This window comes from Boleophthalmus pectinirostris, unplaced genomic scaffold (assembly GCF_026225935.1).
Source record: "Boleophthalmus pectinirostris isolate CB_2022bp ecotype Guang Dong unplaced genomic scaffold, ASM2622593v1 HiC_scaffold_10, whole genome shotgun sequence".
Classification (NCBI taxonomy): domain Eukaryota; kingdom Metazoa; phylum Chordata; class Actinopteri; order Gobiiformes; family Gobiidae; genus Boleophthalmus; species Boleophthalmus pectinirostris.
In genome coordinates, this window is record NW_026570971.1 from 13,086,174 (window position 1) to 13,102,299 (window position 16,126).

The 16,126-nt window shown below is 39.5% G+C and overlaps 1 protein-coding gene across 1 annotated transcript; it reads left to right on the forward strand.

The window, feature by feature from the left end:
- The first annotated feature begins 434 nt into the window (after window positions 1-434).
- On the forward strand, window positions 435-15,690 carry pgfb (placental growth factor b). The gene is made up of 7 exons (XM_020919738.2): window positions 435-880; window positions 12,325-12,361; window positions 13,240-13,436; window positions 13,505-13,584; window positions 14,122-14,151; window positions 14,249-14,311; window positions 15,056-15,690. The coding sequence occupies exons 1-7, from the start codon at window positions 818-820 to the stop codon at window positions 15,075-15,077; spliced, it is 492 nt and encodes a 163-aa protein (XP_020775397.1). The 5' UTR covers window positions 435-817; the 3' UTR covers window positions 15,078-15,690.
- The last annotated feature ends 436 nt before the right edge of the window (window positions 15,691-16,126 follow it).

Sequence of the window (16,126 nt, forward strand, 5' to 3'; positions counted from 1 at the left end):
AAGAATCCTTAGGTTCTGGCTTTCTGCAAACACGCCACAAGATTAACTGTGTCAACACTCACGGAATCTCTCTCTGTCTGTCTCTGCTGCTGACTACATAGTCCAGTCCTCTCAGGGCAACCAGGAGCCGAGCCAGCGCCGCAAACCACGTGACAATAGGCCTAAAAACTCCGCTACGTATCTCTGGCACAGCGGCACGGAGCTTTAACGCACCAGGTATATATATAGCCGTGTAAATCACATAGTGTTCACTGTATGGAGGTATAAATAAAACACGCTCTATACAGTGATAACTATTTACAACATGGCGTAAATTCCCAGCGGAGCCTAAAGAGCCCATCTCATCAGTGAGGAAGAGGGGGAAGGGGGAGGGGCTGAGCCGGCAGTCCGTGAAAAGGTGCTGCGGGACGATTACAGACAAGTGCGCCCGACTTCAACCCGGGGAGTTTAAGCTGAAGTTTGTTTTTGCATTTCTCAGACTGGATTATCACTTGGCACCACTTTTGCGCACAACTCTACAGTGTGTTTTATTTTGAAGCGCGCTGAATAAGTCCCCACTCTTGAGTTTGAGTTTACGGAGGCTGCAGCAGAACTTTCCCTGGAGTCTTCCCTAGGTCCGTATTCACTTCTAATCACATCAGAGGTCGTCAAGTTACGCACGGACACGGAGCGCAGTCACGTAGCTCCAAACCCGGGTAACTTGGATCTTACCACTCAGCATCTTTGGCAACTCTGGGGAGAACTTGTGTTGAACTTGTGCTGACTTCAGTGATTATTACACCTCGTTGTGCATCTGCGTGGAGAGAGAGCGCGCGAAATGAATGTGGGTTTGCTGATCGGGACTGCGGTGGCGCTCTTTCTGCTCCTCACACCTGCGCAGGTAAAGTCGCATTTCACAGGGAAACGCGAGTTCTGCCAGTTGAACGTACCAGTGTTTTACTTTTATCACAAGAAATACTTGAAGTCGTTGTTTGATTAAAAAGTTTAGAAACGTGCTTAGAAGTTTAGAAGCATGGGTTGACCCTGAGGTGCGTTCGACATATGAAACGTGCTCGCCTGTGATGCTGCTGCTGACTCACGGTTACTTTTGGCTAACCTCACTAAGCCCATAATTACAGACGCATCCACTGCACAGCCTCTTGGATCAGCTTTCTCCCTGTACATTTCCATTGAGGAGGCACAGAGGTAGGCTACACAGAATAACCCAATGCTACCAGAGAATTTCTATTATCAAGTGTGAAAGACTTGTAAGTACAGACACGTTCGATGTCTGGCCCAAGGGCAGCTCAAGTGCCAATTGTATACAGTTGGTATGCATTACTAAATGTGCATGCAGGAAATAACTTGCTTTGAATACAGATAATTGGGTCTATACAATGAAGCAGCGAAGTCTTTCTCAGAATAGAATAGAAAAGTTTAATACACAATATCGTTTGACGAAATCATTCCTATTTTGACATCACAAACATTGAGAGGCAAAAATGTAACCTGAAGATGTTATTGTTATGGTAATGTTCCACAATATGGCATGAAACTCTCACATTTATTTAAAAGTGTTTGCAGAAAACATGTTTTGTTACTGTGAATAACTTTCCACAAACCTGACCTGCAACTCCACTGCAACTTGTCTTCTTGAATAGGCCTATTGATAGGTTTAATGCCATACTGGGTAACATTCCAGACAAAGCAATAACATCTCCATGGCAACAAACAGGTGGCAGACCCTGCTCCAGAAAGCAAGTATCCCTGTAAAGATAAGATATTATCACAATTGATTTTTTTCCCCTTCTCCAGATCTTGAGCTTGGATCTTGTCAAAATGTTGTAAATTCAAGTCTCTAGTTTGAACTCGATTCGTGCAAACAAGTAAAAGTTCCATAGACTTCACTTGGCCTGTATTCTTGTCATACTGAGGGTGAGTTATTGTGCTGCCCGGTGCTCTGTCAGACAGGAGCAGTAATAGTATATACAGAGTACACAGAGCCTGTCTGTGTGTCTGTGTGGTGTCTGACACACTTTGTGCTGGAACTGTTCCCTGCGACACAGTTCCTACGACACCTTCACTTAGATGCGGGGTTAGTTTCAGCTCTTGTTTCCTTAGCTGGCATCTCTCCCTCTCTCTCTCTCTCTCTCTCTCTCTCTCTCTCTCTCTCTCTCTCTCTCTCTCTCTCTCTGCCTTCCTCCCACTTTCTTTTCCTATCTGTGTGTGTCTGTCTGTCTTTTTTGTGTTCCTGGAACTTTGTAACCTCATCATCAGATCACATGAGGATTATCTAAAACACATCTGACAACCCAAGAACTATGAGCAGCGGGTATCCTGAAAATAATTTGAATATGACGTCTCTATCTGTGACTGTTTTAGTCATCCCATAAATGTCACAAGACACTGAAGTCCATTGACCATGGCTGGTTGACGCAAATAGGGCATCTGACATTTAAAAAAGGCCCAGACTGATTATTACCAAATATATTATGTAGCTTTTATTTGTCAAGTCACTACAGAACAACTTTGTGTAAATAAAAATTCAAATATTATGAGATTTTCTGGGCCAGCTACAACCAGTAATCTAACAATAATTGAAATATTGTGATATTGTATTGTCAAAAGTCTCACAATAATATAGTGGGCCGTCACAATATATCGAATCTCAAGTCTCTTCACTTAAATTCATTGTGTTTGTGCAGTAAGACCTAAAAAATAGTGAGAACTACATAGACCATGATCCTTTGCTCTGTTTCAGTCCAATCCACATGCTGAAAATCACTGTTATGAAGCACTTTTAATCTTAATTATTTGGATTATGATGAGAGAAAAGTAGCAGACTCAAGACAGACTCAGACAATTTGTACCTCCACAAAATATCCCAATAAATATCTTACTGTGAGAAGTATATCGTAAGAATATCATATCAAGTGATTTGGATATCGTTACATCCCTAATAATTAGTCTTATTACATCAGTTTTTATGTCCAATCCAGATATCAGCTGAACCTGTAGCAAATGTTTCAGTATCAGCACCAATTTTCGATACCAGTGTCAGTATTGGTGCATCCCTATTGAAAAACAAATCAGCCAAAGAAAATATAATCACAGTTGAAGTGGTGATGTGGTGAAAGTGGAGTAAATATGTCGTGTATACTTGACTAATACACAAATAGAAGTGTGTGGTGATTTCCTGTGTGTGTCCAGCTGTGAGTCGTGCAGTGAGCAGAGGGTGTTGTCATCATAATTGAATACAGTTGTGGCCAGCCTCTCTGTCTCATGTGATCTAATAGTTCTGGGGCATTGCCAGTAGCTGCAATTGTCAGTGAGTAATCTGCTTTGGAAGACTGCATTTCCATCTGCAAATTTTATCGAGCCAAATCAGTTTATGAAGTAATGATATTAGAATGTCAGTGTAGCTACTCGGTACCATGCCCATTTCACTATTTACCTGTTAATACACTTTATAACAGGTAAAACTGGGACTAAACTAGAAATTAAACTATGACTAGAACAGAACCAAACGAAGTCTACAAACATGATTTAACTGGGCCCAAACCAGAACCAAACCAGCACAAGTGAGAAAACAGATCTACCACTATCAGATATCACTGTCTTTTGAGTTTAGTTCTGTTTGTTCACTCTTGAAAATACTAGTACATAATCTCAGCCAATACATCTGCAACTTATATTATCAATGTCCAAATCAAAACTGAATGCATGTTTACAAAAATAGGTGTGTTCTAGGGTGGGATGAGGCACAGTTCCCCAGTTTTCACACGAGAAAGAGACAAGACGAGATTTTGACATAATTGAATACATTTGAATGAACCAAATAAATATATTTTGGGTTTCAGTTTGTACAATCTTTACTTCACCATTTTTATTAACTTTATTGAATATTTTAATGTTATTGTAGCACTTCTTTGTGGCCTCAAATAAGTGCAAGTCATCGACCTTTAACTCTTTTTGTCCAATCCAAATGTAAACACCTTGAACTTTTTTTTTTTTTTTTCCTTTCGTGCACAGTTTTATGGCAATTTTTCGCAACATTTTGTGGTACAGTGCCTTTTGTTGTATGACATAATTAGGATGTGTAGTGGGTGGGCGCTGGCTGTTTTTTTTTCTTTCACTTCTTTCCAAGGTGAATTGGGACTGAAATAGGGTTGGGCAATCGAACACATGAATTAGATGAATCAGTGTTTTTAATTATATACTAAATGAAAAATTACACATTTGTGAAATTGATGTTTATTGTGAAAAAAGTTTACTCCTACTTTTTTATTAGCGGAACATTTTTCTGAGCAGGGGACACAGAGAGAAAAAACAGCATCACACATAGACTGGATAGAGATAGAGGCCTTGGGTTGGGCCTAGAGTTGTGCCAAAAATAGAAAATTAATGCTAGATTGTGATCTAAACTTCTTTCATTGTTCTCGAAGATAAGACAAGTACATTTTAAACACCAGGTCTGCAGCCAATCATGTGCCAGTAAGAGCATGTGGTGTTGAAGAGGAGTCACCGCTCTGTTGTTTAGGAGAAAGCTCTGAATCTAAATCTGCACAATCTGACTTAAAATCCAGCGTCTCCTTCCCTCTTCCTCTGTTCCTGTTCCTCTTCTCTCTTATCATTATAATCCAAGATACAGAAATTACACCAACTATAGTGACTGTTGAATCAAAAATCTTAATAAATTGGGGGGAAAAAAACTCTTAAATATATTTTTTTCCCCCCATATTGCTCAGCCCTTGTTGGCGATAGAGAATGCAGCTATAAAATTTAATTGACCTACAAATGTAATTGAAGGCAGTCTACAATTGCCTAACTACTGGGACATAACAAGAATGTTTGAAAGACAGCCAACAGTGACTTCAATTAAGATAAATTAGAATCAAAAATCACCCACGTGCAACAAAAAGTCGAGAATTTACTTTTTGGACATATAGCCCAGTCTTAGACTGAAACCACTCCAGCTGTTACACCTGCATGTATCCTTTGTATGGAGAAGGTAGAATCTAGATGCAAATAAATAAATAAATGTTGGTTGTTTCCAAATTAGAGATGATGATGCATGGTTTGAAGAGGGCCAATGCCACTACATAACATCATGACATAACAGTGGGCGCCGGTCAGCCAGTTCACTTCACTTTACCCTCTCCTCTCAGTATTTCTGGCTCCTCTCCCTCTGCGGTGCACTCGGATGTCTGCGTTTATCCAGAAGAATTGGCCAAGCGGTGCCAATAGCCGCTCTACATGTGTTTTCCCTCCCTTTGAAATCACTTCGAGCCGTGATCTGAATTATTATGATGTTATTGTTATTGAAAGAGAGGCTTTAAACTTACACAAAGTTACATCATGGGCCTGACCTGCAGCATAGGCAGGCGTCTGGTCCAAATCAGAGGGAGGTAATGAGAATAATGAGGAGAGCTTTGGAGTGTGATTCAGAACATGGGCAGGGTGTGCAGATCCTGTTACTTTTAATGTGTGGAAACCAAATAGTTGTTTACAGGGTGCAGTAAATTTTGAAATGAAATCCTGCGTCAATAAAGTGTTCTGTTCTCCTTGTTTCACACTGGCCAACTGATTTGTTTCTAATCAGTCTTACCTTAAACAAGAGTTCATTTGCAAAAAACACATAAATTACAGTTTTAAAGCATCGTTAGAGGCTTGCAGTTTACTCGGTGTATAATAATGTTCTCAAAAGCCAAATGTATTTTACTGTAATTACTCAAAAGAAACAATTGTTCCAAAATAGACATCGTTTTTGTAATGAAACCTTTCCCTAATAAATAACTTACTCAGTTTCTCAACACTGTAACTCTCATTGAGACTGAGAGACTTTATGCTACTCTTTATTAGACTTGTCAAAAGTATCAGAAATCAGATACTAATCAATATTAAAACTAGTGTCGAAACTAGATACTCATTTGAACAAGTTGGTACACATTATTTGAAATCTGTCCTCTGTGTTTGACCCATCCTTCAGTGCTGCTGTGTGCCATCTGCTCAGTATCAGTGGGCGCAGTCGGGGACCCATCTTCATGATCTTGTTGCGAGGCTTGGTGAGGACTATCTTAGTTGGAGGATTGCACCTATGGTGCATGTTTTTTGGGTTAATAATACTGAAGTTTAAAAAAATCACACTCGCAGGACAAAAATGAACCTTTCCTGAAAAGTTTTAGAATGTACCTGAACAATTGAGGAACTACACATGTCACATGGTAATATAAATGTGAAAAAATTTGAAAAGCATTCACATTTATCTAAATAAAAAGTGTTTTTTTATTATCATCGTGGTGTTGGAGTTATGGGTGCATTGATACCGATACTGGTATCAAATATCCGCACTCATATCTTGGTTTGGCCTTTAAATGGATGTAATAAGACTATTTATAGGCAGATTTTAGCCTACTCTCACAATGTTTTATTCATACAAACTTGTTCTGTAGTTATCTGAAGGATAAATAGAACACAATTGTATCTCTTGTTTAGATTATTTCGTTTATTTTACAGGGACCAGGCACAGGAGCATTAATCAAAGAAACACTGAAGAGATGCTTTGTACCAGACTATAGTTCTCGGAGCTCATTTCCATCAACTTTCCCTGAGAAAGACAAAACACAAAATACACAAACAGCATAAAACAATGCATTTATATACACATAGTGATGATATGAAATATCTGTATCCCATTCCCACCCTACTCCCTCTGTGCTCTTAGTCAAAGATACTTTAGTTCTTAGTTGTGTAGAAGCTGAACTTTAAAAGAAAGTACCATATTTGTTCCCTCAGGTACAATTGGGTATTGGCAGATATTTAAAGTCAAAGCATCAGAATCAAAGCTGAAAAAAGTGGGATCGGTGCAACCCTCAATTCAGAATTAGTATTGAGTTTGACTTTTTAATACAGTGACACACCAGTTTATATTTGGAATAACCAGTGGAGATGACTTGGAAATCAGATCAGGTGTAGGATACTCTGATACACAGTTGAATGTTAAGAAGATGGGAGTAATTATGGGATTGTAAGAAGGGATTAAGTATAACTTTGAGTCTGCGGTTTCTTCACAGTTTTCTTGTGCCCATTTGCAAGACCTTTCTATCTTGTCCTATCTTGTCAGGAAATGTGATTTCTGGAAAGGTACTTGATTTTGAATGGATGCATTTAAATTTTCTTTGATTTAGCTGACAGTTCATTTGCTCTGAGCTCCATGTCTCCTCCTCAGAGCCTCTTCAGTGTTTCTCTCCAGTATTGACCTGTGTTGTGGTTAAGTTCTTGCTTAATGTAGTGTTGATTTCTTTGATTTAGCTGACAGTTCATTTGCTGTGAGCTTTGCTCCTCAGAGCCTCTTCCATGTCTCTCTGTAGTATTGGCCTGTGTTGTATGTACGCGCCCTATTGCTGACCCAGTAAATGATAGGCCTGCTGTGTGCTTGTTGTGGTATTTGTCTGCAGTTGTAATTCCCCAGCCCAGGGGACAGCCCCAATCTACATCAGGAAATATGGATTTCTCCTCTTCCTGGAGCTGGGGGCAGCATGGTGGACACAGCAGGGCTTTAATCTGCCATCTGGAGGCCATTACAGCAGTGGACACAACAGCGTTTACTGTAATGGAGAGCACAATTAGCAGCAGCCAGTCTTATCTGTGTGTGGATGCTGTGGTGTATGTGTGTGCATGTGTGTGTGTGTGTGCTTGTGTGTGGATGCTGTGGTGTGGGGGGGTGAGCCTGTCTTTAGGGGGACATTTGGACAAGAATTCACGAGCTCATGAGGAAATGACACTTATCTAAATCAACATCCACTTTGTCCAGTTAAAAGGACTGTACTACATACTCTCAGGCTGTGCAGGAAAAGAAATGATTATAATATAGAACACACACATGTTTGAAATTGAATGCATCATGGAAGTCACACTGCACTTGGTTTATTTTGTTTATTCATTAAGTCACTGGGACATCAACACATTCAAAACAGAGACACTTTTTCACTTAGAAAATCTGGTTAGAGATATTGTTGAAACATGACTTATAAAGGACACGTGATTTCAGCAAAAGAAAATATCTGGCTAGATGTGAACAATTTCTGAATGTTGCTGCATGCTGCTGTCACTCAGCATATCACAGGTAAGTCATTTTAGGACAGGAAAAAGGCTTGATTCCAAATATGGTCAAATACTAAACAAACCCATTAATAACAATAAACTATGACACATGTATTATCCAGTGGTGTGAAGGAGTCTGTGGTGACAAACTGACCTCCTGCTCTGCTCTTCTGCTTGTGTTTAGTTCCAGTTAGATCCATTAGACCTGAGCCCCCTTCCCGGACCACCTCACTGTGTCACTGTGTACACAACACGGGGAAAGGCCTGGACCATTGTCATCATCATGTGTGTTCATTAAAATGCATTGTCCCAAATGGGCAAATAAGACAGGTTGTTGTCCAGGAACTCAGTCTTTTGTGAACAGTATTGTGGTGCACATGGGCTGTACTATTAGCCAGGCTGGTGCCACATAGTGCCTCTGCTCAATTTCATTTCTCTCCAGTGACTAGGTCAGGAATCGGAATACACTAGATGGTTTGCAAGAACCCTGGAAGTGCGAGTCCGGGCATCAGCCAATCAGCGAAGAGCCATACATTCTGTGTTGGCAAGGATTCCCGAGACAGAGGATTTAAGGCCGGAACAAAGAGAATGTTTGGTGAATTTTATCAAAGGGAAAGACGTTATTGCCCCTCTTCTTCCAGGATTTAAGAAAAGCTTAGTTAGCACCGTTACAAGCGCAATACATACGTTACGACCAAATAGCAGCGATTGGTCAAATTAAAAAGTACCCACCTACCGTCGAGTGAACGAATTCTAATGCTGTGAGGTCAGACGGTTTCCATGAAGTGAAACCGGCTGATGAGTCAGGCTACAGTAATATGTCTTCAGAGTCAAATAGTAGTGCATCATCGTCTCACTGAAAATATACTTGTAATATGCTTACAATTTTATAAAATCAGAAACAGGGACTAATTTGAGTGACTATACATAGAGGAGACCTTTAGAAAACAGTGGCATGTTGCCAGTCAGTCTGATTGCATCTGAGAAGACTGAAAAGGGCTTTCCCAGAACTCTGCCAAGATACTCTGGGGCAAAAATAAAACTGTTCAAACACAGTTGCCTATATACTTGGACCACATTTACTAAACTTAAAATTTGTACTGAACGTGATTGTTCAGGTTTGAGTGATCGATGCAAGGGTATGTCATGTTTACAGTGTGTTTGCTGCCATAAACAGCAGAGTTTTTTCAGTAAAGGTTGTGAGCTGCACTTGTTGTTCTCCTGCCTGAGCTGCTCTGTGACAGAAAGAGGCAGGCCGGGGTTAAACATGACACACTTGAGCTGGACAGAGAGGCAGGACCCACACATGCACCGCAGCTCTACAAATACTCTACAAACCTTTACTTAACCATCATTCAAACCCTGCTTGAAAACAACATGCTAATTTAAGATCTAAATACCATGAGATTTTCATTTTATTTATTTTTTTTACAGTTTTTAAAGCAACAGTGAGGACAGATCATAGATGAACTGAGGAAATGATGCATTTAGATTTTGAGAAATGTATGTTTCTGTTGGACACATACCATTTCTGTAGAAAGCCCCCCACCCCTGCTTTCCCCTTTTACTAACACTGATTGATGTTATTTGACTGTAAATCCTGTGAGTCAGGTGAGGCTATGTGCTTATCTTTGTTATGCTTTTTTCTTTTACTTTGCTTTATTCCTACCATTCAGTGACTAACCAGACGATGACCAGTTTATTCCTTATCCACGCCCACTCTGCTACATAGCTAAAACTAAACTGAATTACTGACTCAGCACTGTTGCTGTTTTAGTAGCACATTTTAGTAGTACATTTTATACAGACCCTGATAAACAGTGTAAAGCTTTACAAAGTTGTTTAAACCATAATTCACGTTTCGTATATTCTCTCAGTTCTCTCCAATCAGAGCTGGTGAGTTATGTGTGTTTAGAAAAGAACAGAAACAGCACTGAGACAACTGTGCTTTGTGGTGCTGTACACTAGAACTGTACTAGAACTACACTCAGTTATAAGTGGATGTTTGTAAATGTATTCAAAAAAGTGCAATCACCCACAAATGTACTCAGTTACAGTAATATGAGTATTTGTAATTAGATACTTTGGATTAGAAGGGCTTTCCTGTTGTGTTCACCTGGTTCCCCTTGGACTCTGCTGTGATATCCAGCCTGCAGGACACAGCGGAGGGATGTTTTGTCCTGAGGATTATTCCTCTCCTCAAACTGCCCTGACCCAGATCTTCTGACTCGACTTGATCAATCCTGTTAAACTGGACTGAGACCTTTGACTGAGACACAAAGAAGACAAAAAGCACAGTGCGTCGCTGCAGCTAAACTTGAATTTCCCTCGGGATCAGTAAAGTATCTCTCTCTATCTTTACCTGCGCTGAAGTCCAGTCATAGTTTGGGTAATAATAAAATCTTTAAACAGCTCATCCAAGTCCTGTGTTGAACATGACTTATCTAAACAACAGCTGAAGTGAGATCACAGAGGTCATAGGGAGGAATGAGTCTGAAGCACTGCCTGGAACATTTTACACTGGTTAGAGTGAAATGTGTCATGTAGGACTGAGCAGTATGCACCTTACTCCAAAGTCTGTGTGTGTATATTTATCACATTGCGGAGGCTGAAATCTGTATACACACTCACATCATGGGGACCTGCATTCCTTATGGGGACAAAGAAATCAGGTCCTCATACCATGTATCCTTTATTATTAGACCAACAGCATGGTTAAAAGTTCATATGTGGGTTAGAGTAGGTCCATGGTTAGGGTTTGGGTTAAGGTTAGAGGCTATAGTTAAGGTTGGGGTGGCCCATAAAATGGTTCCAACATGGTTATCGGTGATGTGATGATCGAAGGGTTTTACCAGATATCAGAATCAATTGGATATTGAAAATTAATTCAATAGTTGGCACCAATATCCTTTTTAAGATGCTCAGACTCTATGTGTTACTGTGTCAATTCTTTTTGAACAGGTCAGTGATTAGATGACCTGATGTGGATACTGAATTTTTTGGAATACAGAGCAGCCAATGACCTCTTTGGTAATTTTCCCCAAATAATCAAATTTGAATTTAATACAAACTCCCCCATGACCTTGTTTTACTACACACTGGCTGAGTGAGCAGTGAAGTTCAAAGAGAGTAGTGCAAAAATGTGTCTAAAGTGTTCAAATGTGCTTTATGGATATGTTCTTAATGAATACTTAGGCAGCTGGTTGGGCCAATCAAAATACTGGCCTCTACTGATTTAAGGCTGATAGCCAATAAAGTGCAGATACCGGCCTATCTGTACCCCACATAAATGCATGTGGTTATTATTTTTTTTATAAAACTGAAAAGTTAATCTGAAAACATAAATTTGTGGGCATTGCTATGGATTTTAAAATAATGTATTGGCAAATACCTTCTGCAGTAAGACAAATATTAGATAAAAAAAAATATCCATACTAGGTTATGGTTAAGATCATCTTGTCTCCAAAGGCTTGTAAACGCAGCATGTGTGTGTGATTGTGTGTATGTGTGAGTGTCTTCCTCATCAGAGCAGGACATTCCTCTTTCATCACACTGCACAGTGCTGACACCTCGCATCCTCACTTTCCTCACTCGGGACTACAGCAGGACGTACTCGTGTTAAATCAGCCCATGTTTCCATCAGTGCATGGGAAATCCCTGTCAGTCTTTGTGTAATTATATAACCACCTGAAACTGAGCACCCAAAGGCCCAAGGAAGCAGCGTGTCCGTTCCCCGCCTATGCCCCAGGACGTGTCACCCCATGTAAAGTCCCCTTCCTGTAACGTCGTCAGGCAGGCTCGGTTTTCTGTTCCTAGGTCAGTGACACTGTTTATGGTAATGATGGGAAAGTCAACAAAACAAACTTCAATATTGAATGGTGCACCACAACAGCAGGTCTGAACATAAACAGTAGGGCACTTGGAGATATGAGATGTGCATGAGAAAGTGCTCACTGTCAGGCTGTATGACACTATGTAGTTACATTGTGTTACCACACGGAGGCGTTGTTATGTTGCATATGTAAAACTTATGTTTGTTCTCGTGTTGTTTCTTCTTTTATCCATGTTGTAGCAAGAATACGGTGAATACATAAACTAAGCAGTTGTTTTGAGACCATTTGCAGTCTGTCTTTGTTGCTGGCTTAAGGACTTAAAATGTTTTTATATGACTGTACTATTTCAATTCTGCGTATTCAGCCCCTCTTATGTTGAAATCTAATTCGTAGTCTCTGTCTTTTGCAGAGTCTACCCTCGCCAAGCATTAACACCACACAACAAGGTAAGTTTCCTTATTTGACGTTAAAATTCAATTGTAAAATCCTTGAATCTCTGAGTTTTGAATAAAAAGTACTACCTGTGAATAAAAAGTACTACTCTGTGTATGTCTGGACATTTGTCCTGAAGTGCTAAGGGCAGCATCTAAATGCTCCTTTTCACCAGTTCAAAGTATCAAATAAAAGAATGTAACATATGAAACAGTCTGATTGGAGTGGCACGCAGCACCAGATAACACACACAAACTTATTAGTGGCTAATGAACTGGCCCTTTGACCCTAACATCAGAGGAGTTACTTCTACAACTCTTCCTCCCTCTAGTGCACTTCTGTAAACAGCTGCAGGGCCAGACTCCTCCAGCTGACCTTTGGATGACCTCTGGATGACCTCTGGAGGTCATGGCCATTCCACAAGTTCAGTTTGGGCAGCTCTGTTCCTGCTCCAGTGCAGTGAGGGAAAGACTTCCTGTTTGGAGCTTTCTTCCGCTTGTTTGTTATGAAGACAAAAACATTCAGTTGTAAAAACATAAATATAATAAAAAAAAATATAGTAACAACATAATACAAAATGATCAAAATAGCATTACTTGACTATTATATGGGCATTTTGTGATTAAGGGCTGTGGCCAAGATCAAAACATTTTTAAGATAATACAGAATATGTTCTGTTAACAAGCTCATGGTTGGGTTGCCAAAAATCATACAATGAGTATGTATTAAAAAATGGACTATAATTTAATTGAGAAATTAGTCATTTACATGAGAATTTGCCTCATGTCTCCATGATTTTGTAGTCACCCAAACCACAACTCTGGCTTTTTAAATGAAGGCTTTATGAAAATGTTTGTGCCCCTGGTCTAATGCTCATGTCTGTTTGTGCCAGTGCTGATGTTTCAGGAGGTGTGGGGGCGGAGCTTCTGTCGAACCATAGAGAAGTTAGTGGAGGTAGTACACGAGTACCCGTCAGAGGTGGAGTACATCTACAGCCCGGCCTGCGTGCCTCTGGTCAGGTGCTCCGGCTGCTGTGGAGATGAGAACCTGGAGTGCCACCCCACCCACACCTCCAACGTCACAATGCAGGTGCAGTCAAACAGATATAATGTATTTCATGCACTAATATACTAATGGTAAATGTTCTGTCATACTAGCTGTTGAAAATAAGACCATCCCACCCAGGTCAAGAATATGTTGAGATGATGTTTGTGGAGCATCAGACATGTGAATGTAGGTAAGAAACATCTGTCATTTTGCTGGAGTCAATATCACTATCTCATTCTTTAAACATAGACTTTATTCAATATGTAAGGTGCATGTAACTTTCTGATGGAGGGTCTGGTACCTGCTTGTGCTTGAGGATGTTTTAGCATTGCTTGGATTGTTGGATTGTGAAGTATGTCATTAAACTCTTCTATCTTGTGTTTATTTCATTAATGCTGTTTTTTGCTCAACAATATCTTGAAAAAATCTACTCTTTATGGGGTCTCCTCTCCACAGATCTGACTTGGTCTAGTGGCTCAACTGCACATACATGAAAATAAATCCATTCTAGGCAAGAAAATTAGATTTCTATGGAGACCCCACCAAAGATGTTAAATAGTGCATATTCAAATAGGCTTCACCTTGTAGCTAATTTGTCGTTTCAAAAAAGAGAAAGTGTTGCAAAAGAACATGTTTTTTTCATACATACAATACACATGCTTTTTTCCAGCCAAAATAAATGTAAATGTTGTATTGCAATGGGGTGATTCATGTGTTTTTGTTGCAGAACCAGGAAGCCGGAGGTGAAAGTACAAAGGTAAACAAACACCTGAATCATCTCTGTTTTGTTGCACTGATGCATCATATTGTCCTTTTTATGTGCATTTTAATCTTGTGTTTCGTTGCTAATCCAGGAAAAGGCAGCGAGGAAAAGGACGAAAGAGAAAAGAAAGGCAGAAAAACAAAGAATGCGAGAGGTAATTATTTCAATGTTTCATCATGAGTGTTAGTGTTTAGGTTTCAGATTGCATCAAAACATTGGACAGAATTTTTTTAGCTGATTTTTTTTTCTCATGGTCTGAAAACAAAAGCGGACTAAAATACAGGGATTGAAAGTAAATAATTACAAATATTTATGCCACTGTAATGAGTAGATTTGGGGGTAATTGTGTTGGGGTTTTTTTTTGTAGATTTTAAACCTGTATTTGTAATTGAGTTAAATTCTAGCCATGTAATTGTAATTAGTTGCATTATAAATCATAGAAGTTACTGAGTATTGCACAAGTCCCAGTCTACATGTCTGTTCCTTTCTGCACTGAAAAACACACATAACAGGTGGCGCTGCATTGCCTACTCTAAATGGCCAGAGCTCAAAGAATATGTGGATTGTGGTCAATAAAAAGTAACTAGTACTTGGAGTGGTATGTTTCATGCTTACTTTTTACTTTTACTTGAATACAGTTTTGGCAGCAGTGCTTGTACTTTTATTTTTATTTGCATATGAGTACAGTATTAGTCACGTAACTGTATTTTTACTTGAATACAAAGGCTACTCTTTCCACCACTCTCCAAATGATCCATGTGTTTTTCCTTACTAATAAAATAAAATGTAATACTAGCTCCTCGTACCCTATAGCTCAGACTGTGACATCATTTCAAAATTCTAGTCTTTGAAAGAAACCAATTACCAGTGACCCCTCTGTTTTCTCTGTTCTCTGAAGATGCCAGGTTCCACGTAGGTAACTACAGTGCCTGTCATGACCCCCCTGTGGGCGCAGACTTCCAGCCCGGTGACTGATGAAAGGGTGTCCCATGCCAGGGCTCAGTGGGGCTCTGCTCAAGGGCCCTCCTGCTGCGGGCCGGCCTCTGTTATGTTCTGGGGCTGGGACAGTGGAACACAGCGTAACACACCTGAAATGATGGACTTCTATGGGAGCCAGTGCAATTCTGAACCAAAAGGACTGAAGCCTTGTTTTTTTTATATTAGTCATTTATTGTAAATTGTTGTTTTTATTTAAAGGCTTGTTAACTGTATTTATTGAAGGATGTAAATATGTGGACCAGTAGGCTACGCATTAGTTTATTTTATTTTGCCCAAAACCAAGTCAATAACTGACTGATAATGTCATAGCCCACTGTTGTTAAGTTCGGTAATGAAATGTCTCCCTCTAGTGTTGAATGTTTCCAATATGATGGAACAGTAATGGGTTATAAATGCAAAATTAAACCAAATATGAATACTGAATAATTTGTGCTTATAGCTTAATTTGAGTGTTTTTGTGCTTAGTCTGTTGTATCCTATACACAATCACATCACTGTACAAGCACACTTGTGAGTCATTTCTGGTCCTTTCTGGTAAGTTGTTGGGCATTTACTATGATGTTCAATGTGCACTGAATGAACATTACATTTACAGTGTAAATTAGACATGTTATTCTCTTAATATTAAGTTGGGCTATTTATTTTCTATCAATAAATGACTCCTATTGAATGTTTGCTTTACTAAATTTGACATTTTTTACACATAAGCTCTAAAATCCTTTACCAGTTAAAACATTTAAACCATTCACTTTTGAAAAACTAAATTCAGTACGCCTGCCCATATTTACAGTCTGAAGGGCATGCCGAGCCAGCGGATGCCCACAAGGTGGTGTTATTGCCCCCAGCTTTGTCTTGTAGGACTATTTTTATGCACTGTTCAGTATATATTCTTTTAGTGGAGTTATACTATAATTTATATAGTGATATTTTAATATATTATATTATTTTATATTTATTTTGGACTGAGGTA